Raw genomic sequence first — 16,611 nt, forward strand, 5'->3', positions numbered from 1 at the left:
GGGTTTGGTGGTGTTGTGGGTGTGATTGGTGTTGAGGTGTGATGGTGTGATGGTGTTGTGGTGTGATGATGTGATGGTGGTGTTGTCTGATGGTGTGGTGGTGTGATTGTGTGGTGGTATAAAGGTGTGCTGGTGTGATGGGTATGATGGTGTGGTGGTGTGATTGGTGTGACTGGTATGGTGTTGTGATTGGTGTGACGGGTGTGGGGGTGTGATGGGTATGTTGGTGTGGTAGTGTTATGGGTGTGCTGGATGTGGTGGTGTGATTGGTGTGGTGGTGCGATGGTGCAATTTTGTGATGGTGTGGTGGTGTGGTGGTCTGATGGGTTTTGTGGTGTGGTGGTGTGGTGGTGTTATGAGTGTGATTGGTGTGATGATGTGGTGGTGTGATAGGTGTGGTTGTGTGGTGGTGTGATGTGATGTGCTGGCGTGATGGTGTGATGGGTGTGGTTGTGTTGTGTTGTGATGGGTGTGGTGGTGTGATGGGTGTGATGGTGTGGTGGTGTGGTGGTGTGGTGGGTGTGGTGGTATGGTGGTGGGTAGTGTGATGGTGTGGTGGTGTGGCGGTGTGGTGGTGTGATGGGTGTGGTGGTATGGTGGTGTGGTAGTGTGGTGGTGTGGTGGTGAGATGGGTGTGGTGGTGTAATGGTGTGATGGTGTGATGTTGTGGTGGTGTGATGGGTATGATGGTGTGGAGGTGTTGTGGTGTGATGGTGTGGTGGTATAATGGTGTTGTGGTGTGATGGTGTGGTGGTATGATGGTGTTTTGGGTGTGATGGGTGTGGTGGTGTGGTGGTTTGGTGGTGTGACGGGTGTGGTGGTGTGATGGTGTGATGGTGTGCTAGGTATGATGGTGCGGTGGTGCGATGGCGTGATGGTGTGGTGGTGTTATGATGTGGTGGTGTGATGGTGTGGTGATATGATGGTGTGGTGGTGCGATGGTGTGGTGGTGTGATGGTGTGGTGGTTTGATGGTGTGGTGGTATGATTGTGTGGTAGTGCGTTGGTGTGGTGGTGTGACGGTGTGGTGGTGTGATGGGTGTGGTGGTGTGGTGCTGTGTAGATGTGATGGGTGTGGTGGTGTGATGGGTGTGTGGTGTGATGGTGTGATTGGTGTGGTGGTGTGGTGGGTGTGGTGATTGTGATAGTGTGATGGTGTGGTAGTGTGATGGGTATGATGGTGTGGTGGTTCGATTGGTGTAATTGGTGTGGTGGTGTGGTGGTGTGATTGGTGTGATGGGTGTGGTGGTGTGATGGGTATGATGATGTGGCAGTGAGATGGGTGTGGTAGTGCGATGGTGTGGTGGTGTGGAAGTGTGGGGATGTGGTGGTGTTGTGGGTGTGATTGGTATTGAGGTGTGATGGTGTAATGGTGTGATGATGTTGTGGTGTGATGATGTGATGGTGGTGTTGTGTGATGGTGTGGTGGTGTGATTGTGTGGTGGTATAAAGGTGTGCTGGTGTGATGGGTATGATGGTGTGGTGGTGTGATTGGTGTGACTGGTGTGGTGTTGTGATTGGTGTGACGGGTGTGGTGGTGTGATGGGTATGATGGTGTGGTAGTGTGATGGGTGTGGTGGTGTGATGGTGTGGTGGTGCGATGGTGCAATTGTGTGATGGTGTGGTGGTGTGGTGGTGTGATGGGTTTTGTGGTGTGGTGGTGTGGTGGTGTTATGGGTGTGATACGTGTGATGATGTGGTGGTGTGATAGGTGTGGTTGTGTGGTGGTGTGATGTGATGTGATGATGTGATGGTGTGATGGGTGTGTTTGTGTTGTGTTGTGATGGGTGTGGTGGTGTGATGGTGTGGTGGTGCGATGGTGTGGTGGTGTGGAGGTGTGGAGATGTGGTGGTGTTGTGGGTGTGATTGGTGTTGAGGTGTGATGGTGTAATGGTGTGATGGTGTTGTGGTGTGATGATGTGATGGTGTTGTTGTGTGAAGGTGTGGTGGTGTGATTGTGTGGTGGTATAAAGGTGTGCTGGTGTGATGGGTATGATGGTGTGGTGGTGTGATTGGTGTGACTGGTGTGGTGTTGTGATTGGTGTGACGGGTGTGGTGGTGTGATGGGTATGATGGTGTGGTAGTGTGATGGGTGTGGTGGTGTGATGGGTGTGGTGGTGCGATGGTGCAATTGTGTGATGGTGTGGTGGTGTCGTGGTGTGATGGGTTTTGTGGTGTGGTGGTGTGGTGGTGTTATGGGTGTGATACGTGTGATGATGTGGTGGTGTGATAGGTGTGGTTGTGTGGTGGTGTGATGTGATGTGATGATGTGATGGTGTGATGGGTGTGTTTGTGTTGTGTTGTGATTGGTGTGGTGGTGTGATAGGTGTGATGCTGTGGTGGTGTGGTGGTGTGGTGGTGTGGTGGGTGTGGTAATGTGATGGTGAGGTGGTGTGTTCGGTGTCGTGGTGTGATGATGTGATGGTGCGATGGTGTGATGGTGTGATGGTGTGATGGTGTGATTATGTGGTGGTGTGATTTGTGTGATGGGTGGTGTGGTGTGATTGGTGTGGTTGTGTTGTGGTGTGATGGGTGTTGTGCTGTGATGGGTGTTGTGCTGTGATGGGTGTAATGCTGAAATGCTGTGATGGGTGTGGTGTTGTGATGGGTGTGATGATGTGGTGGTGTGATGATGTGGTGGTGTGATGGTGTGGTGGTGTGATGGTGTGGTGGTGCGATGGTGTGGTGGTATGATGGTGTTGTGGTGTGATGGGTGTGGTGGTATGGTGGTGTGATGTGTGTGATGATGTGATGGGTGTGATGATGTGGTGGTGCGATGGTGTGGTGGTGTGATTGGTGTGGTGGTGCGTATGTGCTGTGGTGGTGTGATTGGTGTGGTGGTGCGTATGTGCTGTGGTGTTGTGGTGCGATTCTGTGGTGGTGTGATGGGTGTGATGAGGTGGTGGTGTGATTGGTGTGATTGGTGTGGTGGTGTGATTGGTGTGATTGGTGTGGTGGTGTGATTGGTGTGGTTGTGCGATGGCTGTGGTGGTGTGGTGTTGTGATGATGTGGTGGTGTGGTGGTGCGATGGTGTGGTGGTGCGATGGTGTGGTGGTGTGGTGGTGTGGTGGTGTGATTGGTGTGGTGGTGCGATGGGTTTTGGTGGTGTGGTGGTGTGATGGTGTGGTAATTTGATGGGTATGATGCTGTGGTGGTGTGATGGTGTGGTGGTGTGATTGGTGTGATCATGTGGTAGTGTGATTGGTTTGGTGGTGTGAGGGGTGTGATGATGTGGTGGTGTGATGGTGCAATGGTGTGGTGGTGTGATTGGTGTGATTGTTGTGGTGGTGCGATGGTGTGATGGTGTGATTGGTGTGATGGGTGTGGTGGTGTGATGGGTATGATGATGTGGTAGTGTGATTGGTGTGGTGGTGCGTATGTGCGGTGGTGTGGTGGTGTGGTGGTATGATGGGTGTGGTGGTGTGATGAGTGTGATGATGTGGTGGTTTTGGTGTGTGATGGGTGTTGTGGTGTGATGGTTGTGATGATGTGGTGTGCGATGGATGTGATTGGTGTGGTGTTGCGATGGTGTGGTGTTGCGATGGGTGTGGTGGTGTGGTGGTGTGTTGGGTGCGGTGGTGTGGAGGTGTGATGGGTGTGGTGGTGTGATGGATGTGATAGGTGTGATAATTTAGTGGTGTGATTGGTGTGGTGGTGCGTATGTGCGGTGGTGTGGTGGTGTGGTGGTATGATGGTTTTGGTGGTGTGATGGTGTTGTTGTGTGGTGGCGTGGTGGGCGTGGTAGTGTGGTGGGTGTGGTGGTGTGATGAGTGTGGTGGTGTGGTGGTGTGGCCTATTGAGCACAATGATTTCAGAGAGGCTGCGACACGTGATGTCTATTCGTGTGAGATTGCAGAAAGGTAAAATATTTGTGTTGACGGCTATGAAACGTGGAAAGCATATATTGATACCAAGACACAGGTGTTTAGCCTTGTCAAAAGAATGTGAAGACGAATAACATTTTATTCAATTCTCAACATTATTACGTCATTTGCTGCGAAGTGTGGCAGAGATGGTAGCTACATGTACCTTCAGAGTTCCTTCTCACAAATAAAGTTCACACCCGTATTACAATTTTCATCATTCCAAAGATAGCTTTCATATATCTGTTTGATATCGAGACAGTGTTCAGCCCCACCACCATTATCAGGTTGGCTCCTACTCCAGTTGCTGTAATCCATGGCCTGTTGGCCCTCCCAGAGCCATGTTCCTTCTACGTTCAGGTCGGTGGCACCAAGCCAGTAGTTAGCAGCTGCAAGGAAGGAGAAGATGGAAAGATGGATTCGTATTCAAACATTTCGGATCTCAATGCCGTTCGCGTAGATCACAATAACACGTGACAGCTGTGTCGTGAAAGCATAAACTTTTTATTGAGACAGAAAGCAGATGTGTCATTTAACCGTTACAGTAATGGTATTTATCATCCAAAACTGGCTCCCATTGGAGATATCGCTTCGGTGAGATCAAGCGATATCAACATTGTAGATATCGCTGCAATGAAATTGCTTCACAATGCTTTGCAGACCATTGTGACGTCATTGGTTACCATGGCGTCACAATGAAATGACATCAATAATGGCTCTGCGTGTGAAGCTGTTAGCAGTAATTTTTACACTTAAGACACTTATTATTGTCTAAAAACTGAAAAAGAAGAATGATTTTGGATGATTATTAAAATCTCACCCTCGTGTCTTTTGATATCAAAGATATTAACACTCGTTGAGGTATTTGATATCAAAAGAAACTCGGGTGAGATTCTCTATATAACACCTGGAGAAAAGTAGGGTGCACCTGCTATTTAGGAGATAAATAAGTGCTTGAATAAGGCGATGTAGAGCTAGGCTACATGTAGATAACCGCTCTAAATTGAATTTGGAACCGAACGCGCAGCCACACATCCTTTGATATTGTTGTAACTGCAATTGTGAATTTTGTAACCTGCAACTGTAGATATAACTATTTAAATTCTGCCAACCGACAATAACTGTAAATAGTACTATTCTATGAATATTAGCTTCCGCGGCCGTCAAACCATCTGTTTCAGTCAGACAGGGTTTATTGTGATTTAATAGCCTCCGATTGACCAATCAGACTCGAGTAAATTCCAAATTCATGGAAGAATAAACAATGATGACGTATGAGATGCTATTCCTCTCAATATTAATGTTGTTCTAACTTACCTTTTCCATGGCGGGCTGCATGACCCCTGACAAAGTCATCTTCATCTTTGCTGGTCACTTTAGCGAGGTGACTTCCAAAGTACTGACAGTAGGACTGAAAGTATTACATCAACATTTGTTATGTGTATGGGTGTATGTTTGTTAGTATAGCAGATGCATTTAGACTTGAATTGAAACAAGAAGGCTTGGGTTGCGTAATTTTGCTTGAATACTACACCTGGGGAGCTGGCTGTCCGAGCGGGTTAAGTAATTATGTAACAAGTGAAGCTCGTAGCTAATCAGCATTATAGTATAAGGTTGGGGTGATTCAAAAATAGTTCGTTTTTTCTTCTTCTTGGGTGTTGGCCAGACCTGTATTTTAACCTCCTCATTTTTAATGTTAAAGTTCAGAACACCGTGTGAGAGATTGTATCCCATGTCGGGGCTTGTGAAACTGAACTAGAAATCATGCTGATATTTGCAAATGTGTGCCTTGGAAAACTTGCATTGTGAGCTTATGTGGAACTATGGATATATGTTTTCGTGGAAAAAGGAGTGGAGTGAACAATCAAATATGGAAATCAGGGTGACTATATAAGTATACAATTTGCTGTAGCCCTTTGATGGTGATATTATTGTACATGGTAGCCCAAGCCTAATTCTCCCATAGTAAACTTAGCTGTATTGGTAATCTATCATGCATTGTTAATAAATATCCGTCTTAATTGTTGTGCGATCCTTTCATTGTGCGAATGGATTTGGAGTGTATCCCTTCGTTCCACTTCCACTCGTAACAAATTTAAAACTATATTTACTTTGAACATGAAGCGTCCATTATTTGGAAGTAAATCGCTTATGGAATAAAGACATTCGGGAACATTAACTGATAATTGATATATAAATATAAATATGGAATGTGCAGAAAATGTTATTTTTTGGTTAAAAAAAGTATGATTTTCAGAATCGATAATCTCAATTACGTTTATCTCTCACTATAAACTAATGTCAGTATAGACGATGATGCCATATGGGCCTATTCATTGCAACTGGGTATTGAGTGAGGTTAGTTTGGCTTGACTAATCATGATCATACAAAGACGGGAAAGACACATGTATTCATGTGGGAAATTTAATCCTGATATTTGGTATGAAGTGTCATTGCTTCATTCACGATGGTATCCCAACCTCCACAGACATGATGAAATGGAAGAAGGGGAGATTATAAATATACTGTGCCTAAATAGTAGGGGATAGCGGGAATCATCAAGACATATCTTCTGACTTATGTGGTTTTCGCAAATGGAAAAAGTATAACCATATCTGCTGGGGAGTTGGTGGTCAGATCTAATGGGTTTTAAGGGTTGGCGTGATGAGATGGTGGCACACTTGCTCGTTAAAACGTTAAATATTCATTTTGCAGCCAACGTCACTAATATCGCGTAAAACAATCTTTGTTGGCCAGACATGCACGAATTCCATGGCATGACATGGCGTGTTGTGCTGCTGGAGAAATTAGCAAGATAAGCAAGCTCATTACATCCCGAAAGGTTAAACCTTTCCCATCATGTGAAAATGTCCGAACCAGTGGTGCAATGATTTTGTCCCGATAGTACTGACCTGTGACTCTTCCATAGACAATATTGAGCGCAGCTCGGCAGGTCATTGTGATACCACCCTATACAATTATGGACCCACCTGCAACGCGATCATGCTGTACGACGTTTACGTCCATAAAACGCTAATTGGGACGTCTCCAAAATCGATGCCTTCGGTCGTGTTGAGAGTGAATCTCGATTCGTCAGAAAACATGACATTAGCCTGACGTCGTTTATCCCAGTACTGACGTTCAGTACCGTACACCGCTCTGTGAGATGACACGTGGACGTCGTTCACGCAAATGCCATCTGTGTGGACAGTTTTGCATCGTATGGGCAAGTAATCTTACACCAGTTGCCTGTTGCAACCGGTCCCTTATTTTATTGGCAGTTTGCAAACGATTTCTTGATGTCATCGTTCTGACTAATCTGTCCTGGTATGTAGTTGTTGCCCTTGGGCGTCTAGAGGCGTCAGTCATCGACCTTAAAATGCATAAGGCACACAATCTGCAGATGACAGGTTGAGAGACATGCAGCGTTTGAGCAACAGCGTTCTGGCGTGTGCCCGTCTGCAATATACCTGTGACAACTAAACTTTCAGCACGTTGCAAACGTCGTATGATCAATCGTGTTGCTTCCGTAATGATTTTCTAAATGTGTTTAATACAGTTTCTTTTGGTGTTTGGCTCCAAGAAAACAATGTGCGTCTACTGACAACCGAGTCTGATTGACAATGGTCACTTACCAGACATTGGTGATCTACTTTCCTTTGCTGAACCGCAAAAGAAACGTCACCCCAAGTAAAATTGCATGAAAAGTTGTCATTTAAATATCTGGGTATTTTTTTGTCAAGGTTTCTAAAATTTTACATTACCTTGTCCGGAAAAATGAAATTTGATGATAAAAAAAACAAAGCAGATAACAATAAAACCGATCGCCCAAACGCATCACGGCAACGGCCATGGTAACCCGATGCACGTGAGTTCCGTGCAAATTTAAAATGCACATGCATTCCCCCATTTCTTGCCCTATAAAAATCCACCCAGATCGAATAACATTCATTCGTTATTGAATTGCTACCAAGTGCCAAGATTGACAGAAAACCAGCGACACCAAGCCCTTAGACTATTGCAAGCTGGACAACCCCCCCCCCCCCCCCCCCCCCCCCCGGCAAGTAGCCAATGCATTTCAAGTCCACGTAAGGACCATATACAGGCTCCAGCAACGGTACCAGACCACCAACTCTACAAATGACCGACCACGTAGTGGAAGAACAAGTGTGGACACCGTGCGTCGACGATTGGCGAGCAGACACCTCCATTGTCACATGCCACGCCGAGGATCCATTCTGACACCACGTCATCGCCGGGACCGGTGTCAGTGGACAACACAGTACCAGCATTGGCGCAACCAGTCCTCTTCTCAGACGAGAGCCGGTTCTGTATCTCAACAGCAGATGGCAGAGAGAGAGAGTCTAACGACGCCGCGGGGAACGTTATTCGGATGCTTGTGTTGTTGAGAGAGACACGTGGGGTGGTCCGAGCATCACGGTGTGGGGTGGAATTGGTCTTGCTCAGAGGGTCGGCCCTGTGGTCTTCCAGAACATCGGTCCAGGGAGAGGCAATGTGTCATAGCAGCTCGGTATATGGATCAAGTCTTGAGACCACACGTCATACCTCATTTGGCACGTCACCGCAACCACGAGTTTCAGATTGATAACGTCCGTGCGGACAGTGCGGGAGGAACAAGAGACTTCCTCCAGCAGAATGGCATCAGAACCATGCAGTGGCCTGCCCTCAGTCCCGATTTAAATCCCATTGACCACGTGTGGGACGAGATTCAAAGACGGCTGAATGACGTCCGACCAAGGCCAACAACTGCAGCTGAACTGCGTCAGGAGTTCCTCAGAGTGTGGGCTCAAGAGCCTATGCCCTTCATCAACCGCCTCATCCATTCCATGTATCGACGTTCCACAGCAGTCATCAATGCACATGGCGGACACAGGAGATACTGACTTGTGATGCCATTTTCTCAGAGACTAGTGTTGTGTTTCACTTTAAGAACATTTGACACTTTAATTTCAACCTTGATGATCAGTTTTGCCAAGTTTCATCTTTTTAATATGTCTCAATGTATGTCTACAGTGTTTGGACAAATAAGGTTTCTCATATATCTATCCATTTCTTTTGCGGTTCAGTATATATTAAAACCAGAAACATCCCCATTCCAACCTTTTCCTTAGTATACCCCAAACTTAGTATTCCAAAATCAAACATATGTTATGAACTGTTTACGAAATCAGGTAACAACTTACCCCACCAATATCTGCCTTTGCCATATTGGTGGGTTCTTGGCAGGATACAACAACGGATAAATGCGATATGTGTTGTGGTCTGATCAATATGCAAGGACCGATCGAGATAATTGCGAGGATAACTGTAATCATTACGAAGAAAATAGTAGTCTGAAGATGCTGAAAATAAGTAGGGTACCGGTTTCCGTACTTGTGCTTGTTCACGCCTGCTACTTGGCATGTTTTCTCGAATTTAAAACAGTTATATTTTGTACTGGCTGCATTCTGTAACGCTGTGACAATGCAATGTGACCACATAAACTATACTTGCTTACCTTTGCAAAATGGCTGTCACTCTAGAGGGGGACAAAATTACCTTTGTGCTTTTGAAAAATATCTTGAAAATCGAATTTAGGCACTTGTCTATATGGTAGTTACGCCACTGTCCTAAAAACATGTTTCTGACTCACTCTCCAACTGACTTATCACCTCGCTTGTGATGAAATATAATCATGTGCCTAGTCCAGAAAGAAATCCAGGAAAACAATGTTCAGGTACCGTTTGTGAGATATGAAATTTTGTCGACCTTTATATGATAAAGATATAATCAGGCCTGTGTATTTGGGGATAATTAATGTCCTGTAAATAAAGAATAAACAATATGTAATTTAGCTCACTGAATACAATGTTTTGCTAACACCGGGGTATTTTTACCTCAATGAAGTGCAATGTAGAACAACAAAGTTCTGTACCTCCAGATTTAGTTTAATGACATCACGTCTGTTTGGTAAAACAACTCATTTGTATTTTGGTAAACATAGGCTTAATGCAGTACAACTTTGAAACAGAACATTCTATCAATCTAACTCCTTTAGAGAAATGGTTACAATCACTTTCTCTTGGCATCACGTGCCAAATGCAATACAATTTTGAAACAGAAAGTCCTTTGCCTCTATCTACCTTAATAACAAAGCTAATATTATGCCCAAACATGCCAAACAAATGCCAAATCGTTATGAGGATGAAACCAAAAGGTTGTACGTTTCTAACAACCTCAATCAAACAATTACCCTCAGTTCGTGGTTAATAACGTCCCTTCCGGTTTGGGAAAACGCAAGTTAAATGCCACACACCTTTAAAATAGGAAACACAATGCATTTAGTTTCCTTAAGAAAAACGTTTTATGCACTTCCAGTTTAATGACCCTCGTAAAGTTAATTTCAGCCACAAATGATCATTTTTAATTGAAATCCGGGGAGCTAGCTCTTACAAACACATAAGATAACACAGGAGTGGTTCAGTACACAAGGAGCCAGAGCTGCCATTCCAGACCTTAACCTTCAACGAAAGTTACTCCAAACGTTTCCAATTCAATGCCATGAAAGAGATATACATGATACCTTATCCTTAAGATTCCCAATCACAGAAAAGTTCAAAAACAAAATGCGGCGGTGGCTTTCAAATTCCAATAAACCTTAAGCCATCCCCAGTTAAATGGGCCGACTTTGTCACGAAAAGCTGCTCCTCAACTTCAAAATAATATTCTCAAGTAAATTGTTAAGAATGTTAACAGAAATGTGTTGATGTCAATAGTGACCTAACAAGTTACAAACCTATCATTGCTTCGGATAAAGAAATGGAAAGTATGTTTATATTTATGGAAATGATTTGGTATGAAAATGAAGAAAATTACTTGTCACATGAGTTGAAAACTTACCCGTGCCTCAGCAAAGTTCGCCAATGTCTTGGAGAACCAATAGCACGACTTCTTGTGCTCCACAAATCCCAGTGGACATGGAGAGCTAACTGCATCAACTGATACAAGTGTGCACAGTAACATATAGGTTGTTATGAGTCTCATTGTGAAGTTTCTCCCGGTGGTCGGTCTAGCTGCGCTGTGTGGATGGTGCGAGATTATAACTGAGGCTTTATATTTGTGGACAGATGGTTATCTGGGATATCTTCATATCCTGTTCAATGTTGGTGTGACTGAAGCGATTACCTAAAACCACACCTGATGCAGAACGGGCTCAACCAGACGTTCACACTTATCAGTTGTTTGCAGAATATGTTCACACCCTAGCCCACATGGCACAGATGTCGTCTTCATTGTTTAGCCTATATCGATAACGATGGTTGGTGTGATTCCTGTAGCATGTTGTAACAAGTGATTGTAAACTAACAGGGACAGGTTTATTGACAAACTATTAACTTTGTAATATGTTCATGTGGTGTCTAGGGTGTTTATATTTAGAAAAAACACAATCTGTTTCAGACCTGTCTATGCCACTGAAGAGAATTAAACAATTATTCAAACTGAAGGACATTGTTTCTAATTTAGTTCGGGATAGACGATATTTATAACTTCGTAAACAATTAACCAGAGGACAACATTTCCTTGCAATATCGTCAATGTGCATTTTCCATGTACAATTTCTTTGTCAAGTAATACCTAGTTGCTTATGACTTTGATTTCTGTACTATTCACACACTCTACAAGAAACGCATAGGTAGTATAAAGTTAATTGAATCTGACTACTCAAGAAATCCGGTTTATAAATTGGATATATCAATTTTTTCAAGTTCAAAATGCCGAGACTCAGCGCTGCCGATCGGAACATCGCCATAGGACTTATCCAAAGAGGAAAATCGCAGTCTTCTGTTACACGCAAATTCAACGTCCACCACCGCTCCATTTGCCGCCTCATGTGGTGGTGTGATAGTGTGGTGGTGTGATGGGTGTGGTGGTGTGATGGGTGTGGTGGTGTGATGGTTTGGTGGTGTGATGGGTGTGGTTGTGTGGTGGTGTGGTGGTGTGGTGGTGTGGTAGTGTGATTGGTATGATAGTGTGTCGGTGTGGTGGTGTGGACGTGTGGTGGTGTGTAGTGTGGTGATGTGGTGGGTGTGATGGTGTGGTGGTGTGGTGGGTGTCGTGGTGTGGTGGTATGATGGGTGTGGTGGTGTGATGGTGTGGACGTGTGATGGGTTGTGATGGTGTGGTGGCGAGGACGTGTGGTGGTGTGATGGATGTTGTGGTGTGATGTGTGATGGGTGTGGTGGTGGTGTGAGTGTGATAAGTGGTGGTGTGATTGGTGTGATGGTGTTGTGGTGTGGTGGGTGTGGTTGTGTGGTGGTTTTGATGGGGATGGTAGTGTGGTTGTGCGGACGTGTGGTGGTGTGATGTGTCATGGGTATGATGGTGTTGTGGGTGTGATGATGTGGTGGTGTGATGGTCTGGTGGTGTGATGGGTGTGATGGTGTGGTGGTTTGGCGGGTATGGTGGTGTGATGGGCATGGTGGGTGTGATGGGTATAGTGATGAGATTGGTGTGATGGTGTAGTTGTGTGATGGTGTGGCGGGTGTGGTGGTGTGATGTGTGTGGTGGTGTGGTGGTGTGATGGGAGCTGTGGTGTGGTGGTGTGGTAGTGTGATGTGTGTGATGGGTGTGATGGTGTGGTGGAGTGGCGGGTATGGTGGTGTGATGGGCATGGTGGGTGTGATGGTGTGATGGGTGTAGTGGTGAGATGGGTGTGATGGTGTAGTGGTGTGATGGTGTGGCGGGTGTGGTGGTGTCATGTGTGTTGAGGTGTGGTAATGTGATGCGTGTGATGGTGTGATGGGTGTGGTGGGGCGGTGGTGCGATGGTGTAGTGATGTGGTGGTGTAGTGGTGTGGTGGTGTGACCGGTGTGGTGGTGTGATGGTCTGGCGGGTGTGGTGGTGTGATGTGAGTGGTGGATTGATGGTATGGTGGTGTGGCGGGTGTGGTGATGTGATGTGAGTGCTGGTGTGATGGTTGTGATTGGTGTGGTAGTGTGGTGGTGTGGTGGTGTGGTGGTGTGATGGGTTTGATGGTGTAATGGGTGTGGTGGTGTGGTAGATATGGTGGTGTGATGGGTGTGGTGGTGTGATGTGTCATGGGTGTGGTGGTGTGATGTTTGTGATAATGTGATGGTGTGATGGTGTGATGGTGCGGTTGTGTGAAGAGTGTGATGTGTAGTGGTGTGGTGGTGTGATGGGTGTGGTGGTGTGGTGATGTGGTGGTGTTGTGGTGTGATGGTGTTGTGGTGCAATGGTGTGGTACCAGTGGTGAGATGGTGTCGTAGTGTGGTGGTGTAATGGGTGCGGCGGTGTGGTGGTGTGATGGGTGTTGTGGTGTGATGGGTGTGTTGGTGTGTTGGTGTGTTGGTGTGGTTGTGTGATGGGTGTGATGTGTAGTGGTGTGGTGGTGTGGTGGTGTGGTGGTGTGGTGGGTATGGTGGTGTGGTGGTGTGATGGTGTGATGGTGTGGTGGTGCAATGGTGTGGTGGTGTGGTGGTGTAATGGATGCGGCGGTGTGGTGGTGTGATGGTGTGATGGGTATGGTGGTGTGATGGGTGTGTTGGTGTGTTGGTGTGGTGGTGTGATGGGTGTGATGTGTAGTGGTGTGGTGGTGTGATGGGTTTGGTGGTGTGGTGGTGTGATGGGTGTGATGGTGTGATGGTGTGTTGTGTAGTGGTGTGATGGGTGTGATGGGTATGGTGGTTTGAAGGGTGTGGTGGTGTGATGGTCTGGAGATGTAGTGGTGTTGTGGTGTCACGGGTTGGGAGGTATGGTGTTGTGGTGGTCTGACGGGTGTGGTGGTGTGGTTGCTGTGGTGTGGTGTGATGGTGTGGTGGTGTAGTGGTGTGGTGGTGTGGTTGTGTGATCGGTGTGGTAGTGTGGCGGGTGTGTTGGTGTGATGGTGTGGTGGTGTGATGGGTGGAGTGGTGTGATGTGTGTGGTCGTGTGATGGTGTGGTGGTCTGTTTTGTGTGGTGGTGTTGTGGTGTGATGGTCTGGTGTGTGCTGGGTGTGATGTGTAGTGGTGTGATGGGTGTTGGCGTCGTGGTGTGGTTGCTGTGGTGTGGTGTGATGGTGTGGTGGTGTGGTGGTGTGGTTGTGTGATCGGTGTGGTGGTGTGGCGGGTGTGGTGGTGTGATGGTGTGATGTGTGTAGTGGTGTGATGGGTGTGATGGTGTTGTGATGTGGTGATGTGGTGATGTGATGGGTTTGGGTGTGGTGGTGTGATTGTGTGATGGCTGTAGTGGTGTGGCGGATGTGTTGGTGTGGTGATTTGATGGTGTGGTGGTGTGATGGGTGTGATGTATTGTGATGTGATGGGTGTCGGTGTGGTTGTGTGGTTGGTTTGGTGCTTTTGTGGTGTGGTGGTGTGGTTCTGTGATCGGTGTGGTGGTGTGGCGGCAGTGGTGGTGTGATGGTGTGATGTATGGTGGTGTGATGGGTGTGATGGGTTTGATGGTGCGATGGTGTTGTAGTGTGAAAGGTTTGATGGTGCGATGGTGTGATGGTGTGGTGGTGTGGTGGTGTGGTGGTATGATGGGTGTGGCGGTGTAGTGGTCTGATTGTGTGATGGGTGTCGTGGTGTGGTGGTGCCGTGAGTATGGTGGTGTGATGGTGTGGTGGTGTGATGGGTGTGGTGGTGTGATGTTTTGGTGGTGTGATGGGTGTGATTGGTGTGGTGATGTGATGTTGCGGTTGTGTGATGGGCGTGGTGGTGTGATTGGTATGGTTTTGTGGCAGTGTAGACGTGTGGTGTGGTTGTTTTGGGGTATGGTTGTGGTGTGGTTGTTTTGTGGTATGGTGGTGTGGTGGTTTGGTGGTATGGTGGTATGATGTTGTGGTGGTGTAGTGGGTGTGGTGGTGTGGTGGTGCGGACGTGTGGTGGTGTGATGGGTGTGGTGGTGTGATGTGTCATGGGTGTGATGTTGTGGTGGTTTGTGGTATGGTGGTGTGATGGGTGTGATGGTGGGGTGTGGATGGTGGTGTGGCTGGTATGGTGGGTGTGATGGTGTGATGGGTATAGTGGTGTGATGGGTGTGATGGTGTAGTGGTCTGGTGGTTGTGGTGGTGTGATGGGTGTGTATGTGTCGTGGTGTGATGGTGTGGCGGGTGTGGTGGTGTGATGTGTGTGGTGGTGTGATGATTGTGATGGGTGTGATAGTGTGGTGGTGTGATGGGTGTGGTGGTGCGATGGTGTGGTGTGATGGTGTGGTGGTGTGGTTGTGTGATCGGTGTGGTGGTGTCGGGTGTGGTGGTATGATGGTGTGATGTGTGTAGTTGTGTGATGGGTGTGATGGTGTGGTGGTATGATGGGTTTGGGTGTTGTGGTGTGATTGTGTGATCGCTGTGGTGGTGTTGCGGGTGTGGTGGTGTGGTGGTTCGATGGTGTGGTGGTGTGATTGGTGTGATGTGTTGTGATGGGTGTGCAGTGATGGGTGTGATGGTGTGGTGGTGTGGAGGTGTGATTAGTTTGGTGGTGTGATCGGTGTGGTGGTGTGATGGTGCGGTTGTGTGATGGGTGTGTTGGTGTGATTGGTATGGTGGTGTGGCAGTGTGGACGTTTGGTGGTGTGGTTGTTTTGTGGTGTGGTGGTGAGGTGGTGTGGTGGTATGGTGGCGTGATGGTATGGTGGTGTAGTGGGTGTGGTGGTGTGGCGGTGTGGCGGTGTGGTGATGTGGCGGGTATGGTGGTGTGATGGGCATGCTGGGTGTGATGGTGTGATTGGTATGGGTGTGATGGTTTAGTGTTCTGGTCGGTGTGGTGGTGTGATGGATGTGATTGTGTGGTGGTGTGATGGTGTGGTGGTGTGGTTGTGTGATCGGTGTGGTGGTGTCGGGTGTGGTGGTATGATGGTGTGATGTGTGTAGTTGTGTGATGGGTGTGATGGTGTGGTGGTGTGATGGGTTTGGGTGTTGTGGTGTGATTGTGTGATCGCTGTGGTGGTGTTGCGGGTGTGGTGGTGTGGTGGTTCGATGGTGTGGTGGTGTGATTGGTGTGATGTGTTGTGATGGGTGTGCAGTGGTGTGGTGTTGTGTGGTGTGGTGTGGTGTGGTGTGGTGTGGTGGTGTGATCGGTGTGGTGGTGTGGCGGCTGTGGTGGTGTGATGGTGTGATGTGTGGTGGTGTTATGGGTGTGATGGTGTGGTGGTCTGGAGGTGTGATTGGTTTGGTGGTGTGATCGGTGTGGTGGTGTGATGGTGCGGTTGTGTGATGGGTGTGGTGGTGTGATTGGTATGGTGGTGTGGCAGTGTGGACGTTTGGTGGTGTGGTTGTTTTGTGGTGTGGTGGTGAGGTGGTGTGGTGGTATGGTGGCGTGGTGGTGTGGTGGTGTAGTGGGCATGCTAGGTGTGATGGTGTGATTGGTATAGTGGTGTGATGGGTGTGATGGTTTAGTGTTGTGGTCGGTGTGGTGGTGTGATGGGTGTGATTGTGTGGTGGTGTGATGGTGTGGCGGGCGTGGTGGTGTGATGTGTGTGGTGGTGTGATGGTTGTGACGGGTGTGATAGTGTGGTGGTGTGGTGGTGTGGTGGTGTGGTGGTGTGGTGGTGTGATGGGTGTGGTGGTGCGATGGTGTGGTAGTGTAGTGGTTTGATGGGTGTGCTGGTGTGATGGGAGTGCTGGTGTGGTGGTGTGGTAGTGTGATGGGTGTGATGGATGTGGTGGTGTGGTGGTGTGCTGGTGTGGTGGTATGGTGTTGTGACCGGTGTTGTGGTGTGATTGTGTGGTTGGTGTGGTGGTGTCATGTG

At 47.5% G+C, this 16,611-nt stretch overlaps 1 protein-coding gene across 1 annotated transcript; it reads right to left on the reverse strand.

Annotated features, from left to right (window-relative positions):
• Positions 1–3,945: 3,945 nt before the first annotated feature.
• On the reverse strand, positions 3,946–10,965 carry LOC124122827 (perlucin-like). Its single transcript, XM_048395068.1, has 3 exons — positions 10,765–10,965; positions 5,181–5,274; positions 3,946–4,252 (listed from the first exon to the last, which is right to left on the reverse strand). Exons 1-3 carry the CDS (start codon positions 10,906–10,908, stop codon positions 4,032–4,034), a joined length of 459 nt encoding a protein of 152 aa, XP_048251025.1. The 5' UTR covers positions 10,909–10,965; the 3' UTR covers positions 3,946–4,031.
• Positions 10,966–16,611: the final 5,646 nt, after the last annotated feature.

This window comes from Haliotis rufescens, unplaced genomic scaffold, assembly GCF_023055435.1.
Source record: "Haliotis rufescens isolate VD_foot unplaced genomic scaffold, xgHalRufe1.0.p SCAF_14, whole genome shotgun sequence".
In the NCBI taxonomy this organism is placed as follows: domain Eukaryota; kingdom Metazoa; phylum Mollusca; class Gastropoda; order Lepetellida; family Haliotidae; genus Haliotis; species Haliotis rufescens.

Bases quoted from the DNA above. Each gene is read 5' to 3' on its own strand.
- LOC124122827 (XM_048395068.1), bottom strand. From the start codon at position 10,908: ATGAGACTCATAACAACCTATATGTTACTGTGCACACTTGTATCAGTT. The intron at 5,275-10,764 runs GTAAGTTTTCAA...TAATACTTTCAG, and splicing joins CGAACTTTGCTGAGGCACGG to TCCTACTGTCAGTACTTTGG. The intron at 4,253-5,180 runs GTAAGTTAGAAC...CCTTCCTTGCAG, and splicing joins TGCAGCCCGCCATGGAAAAG to CTGCTAACTACTGGCTTGGT.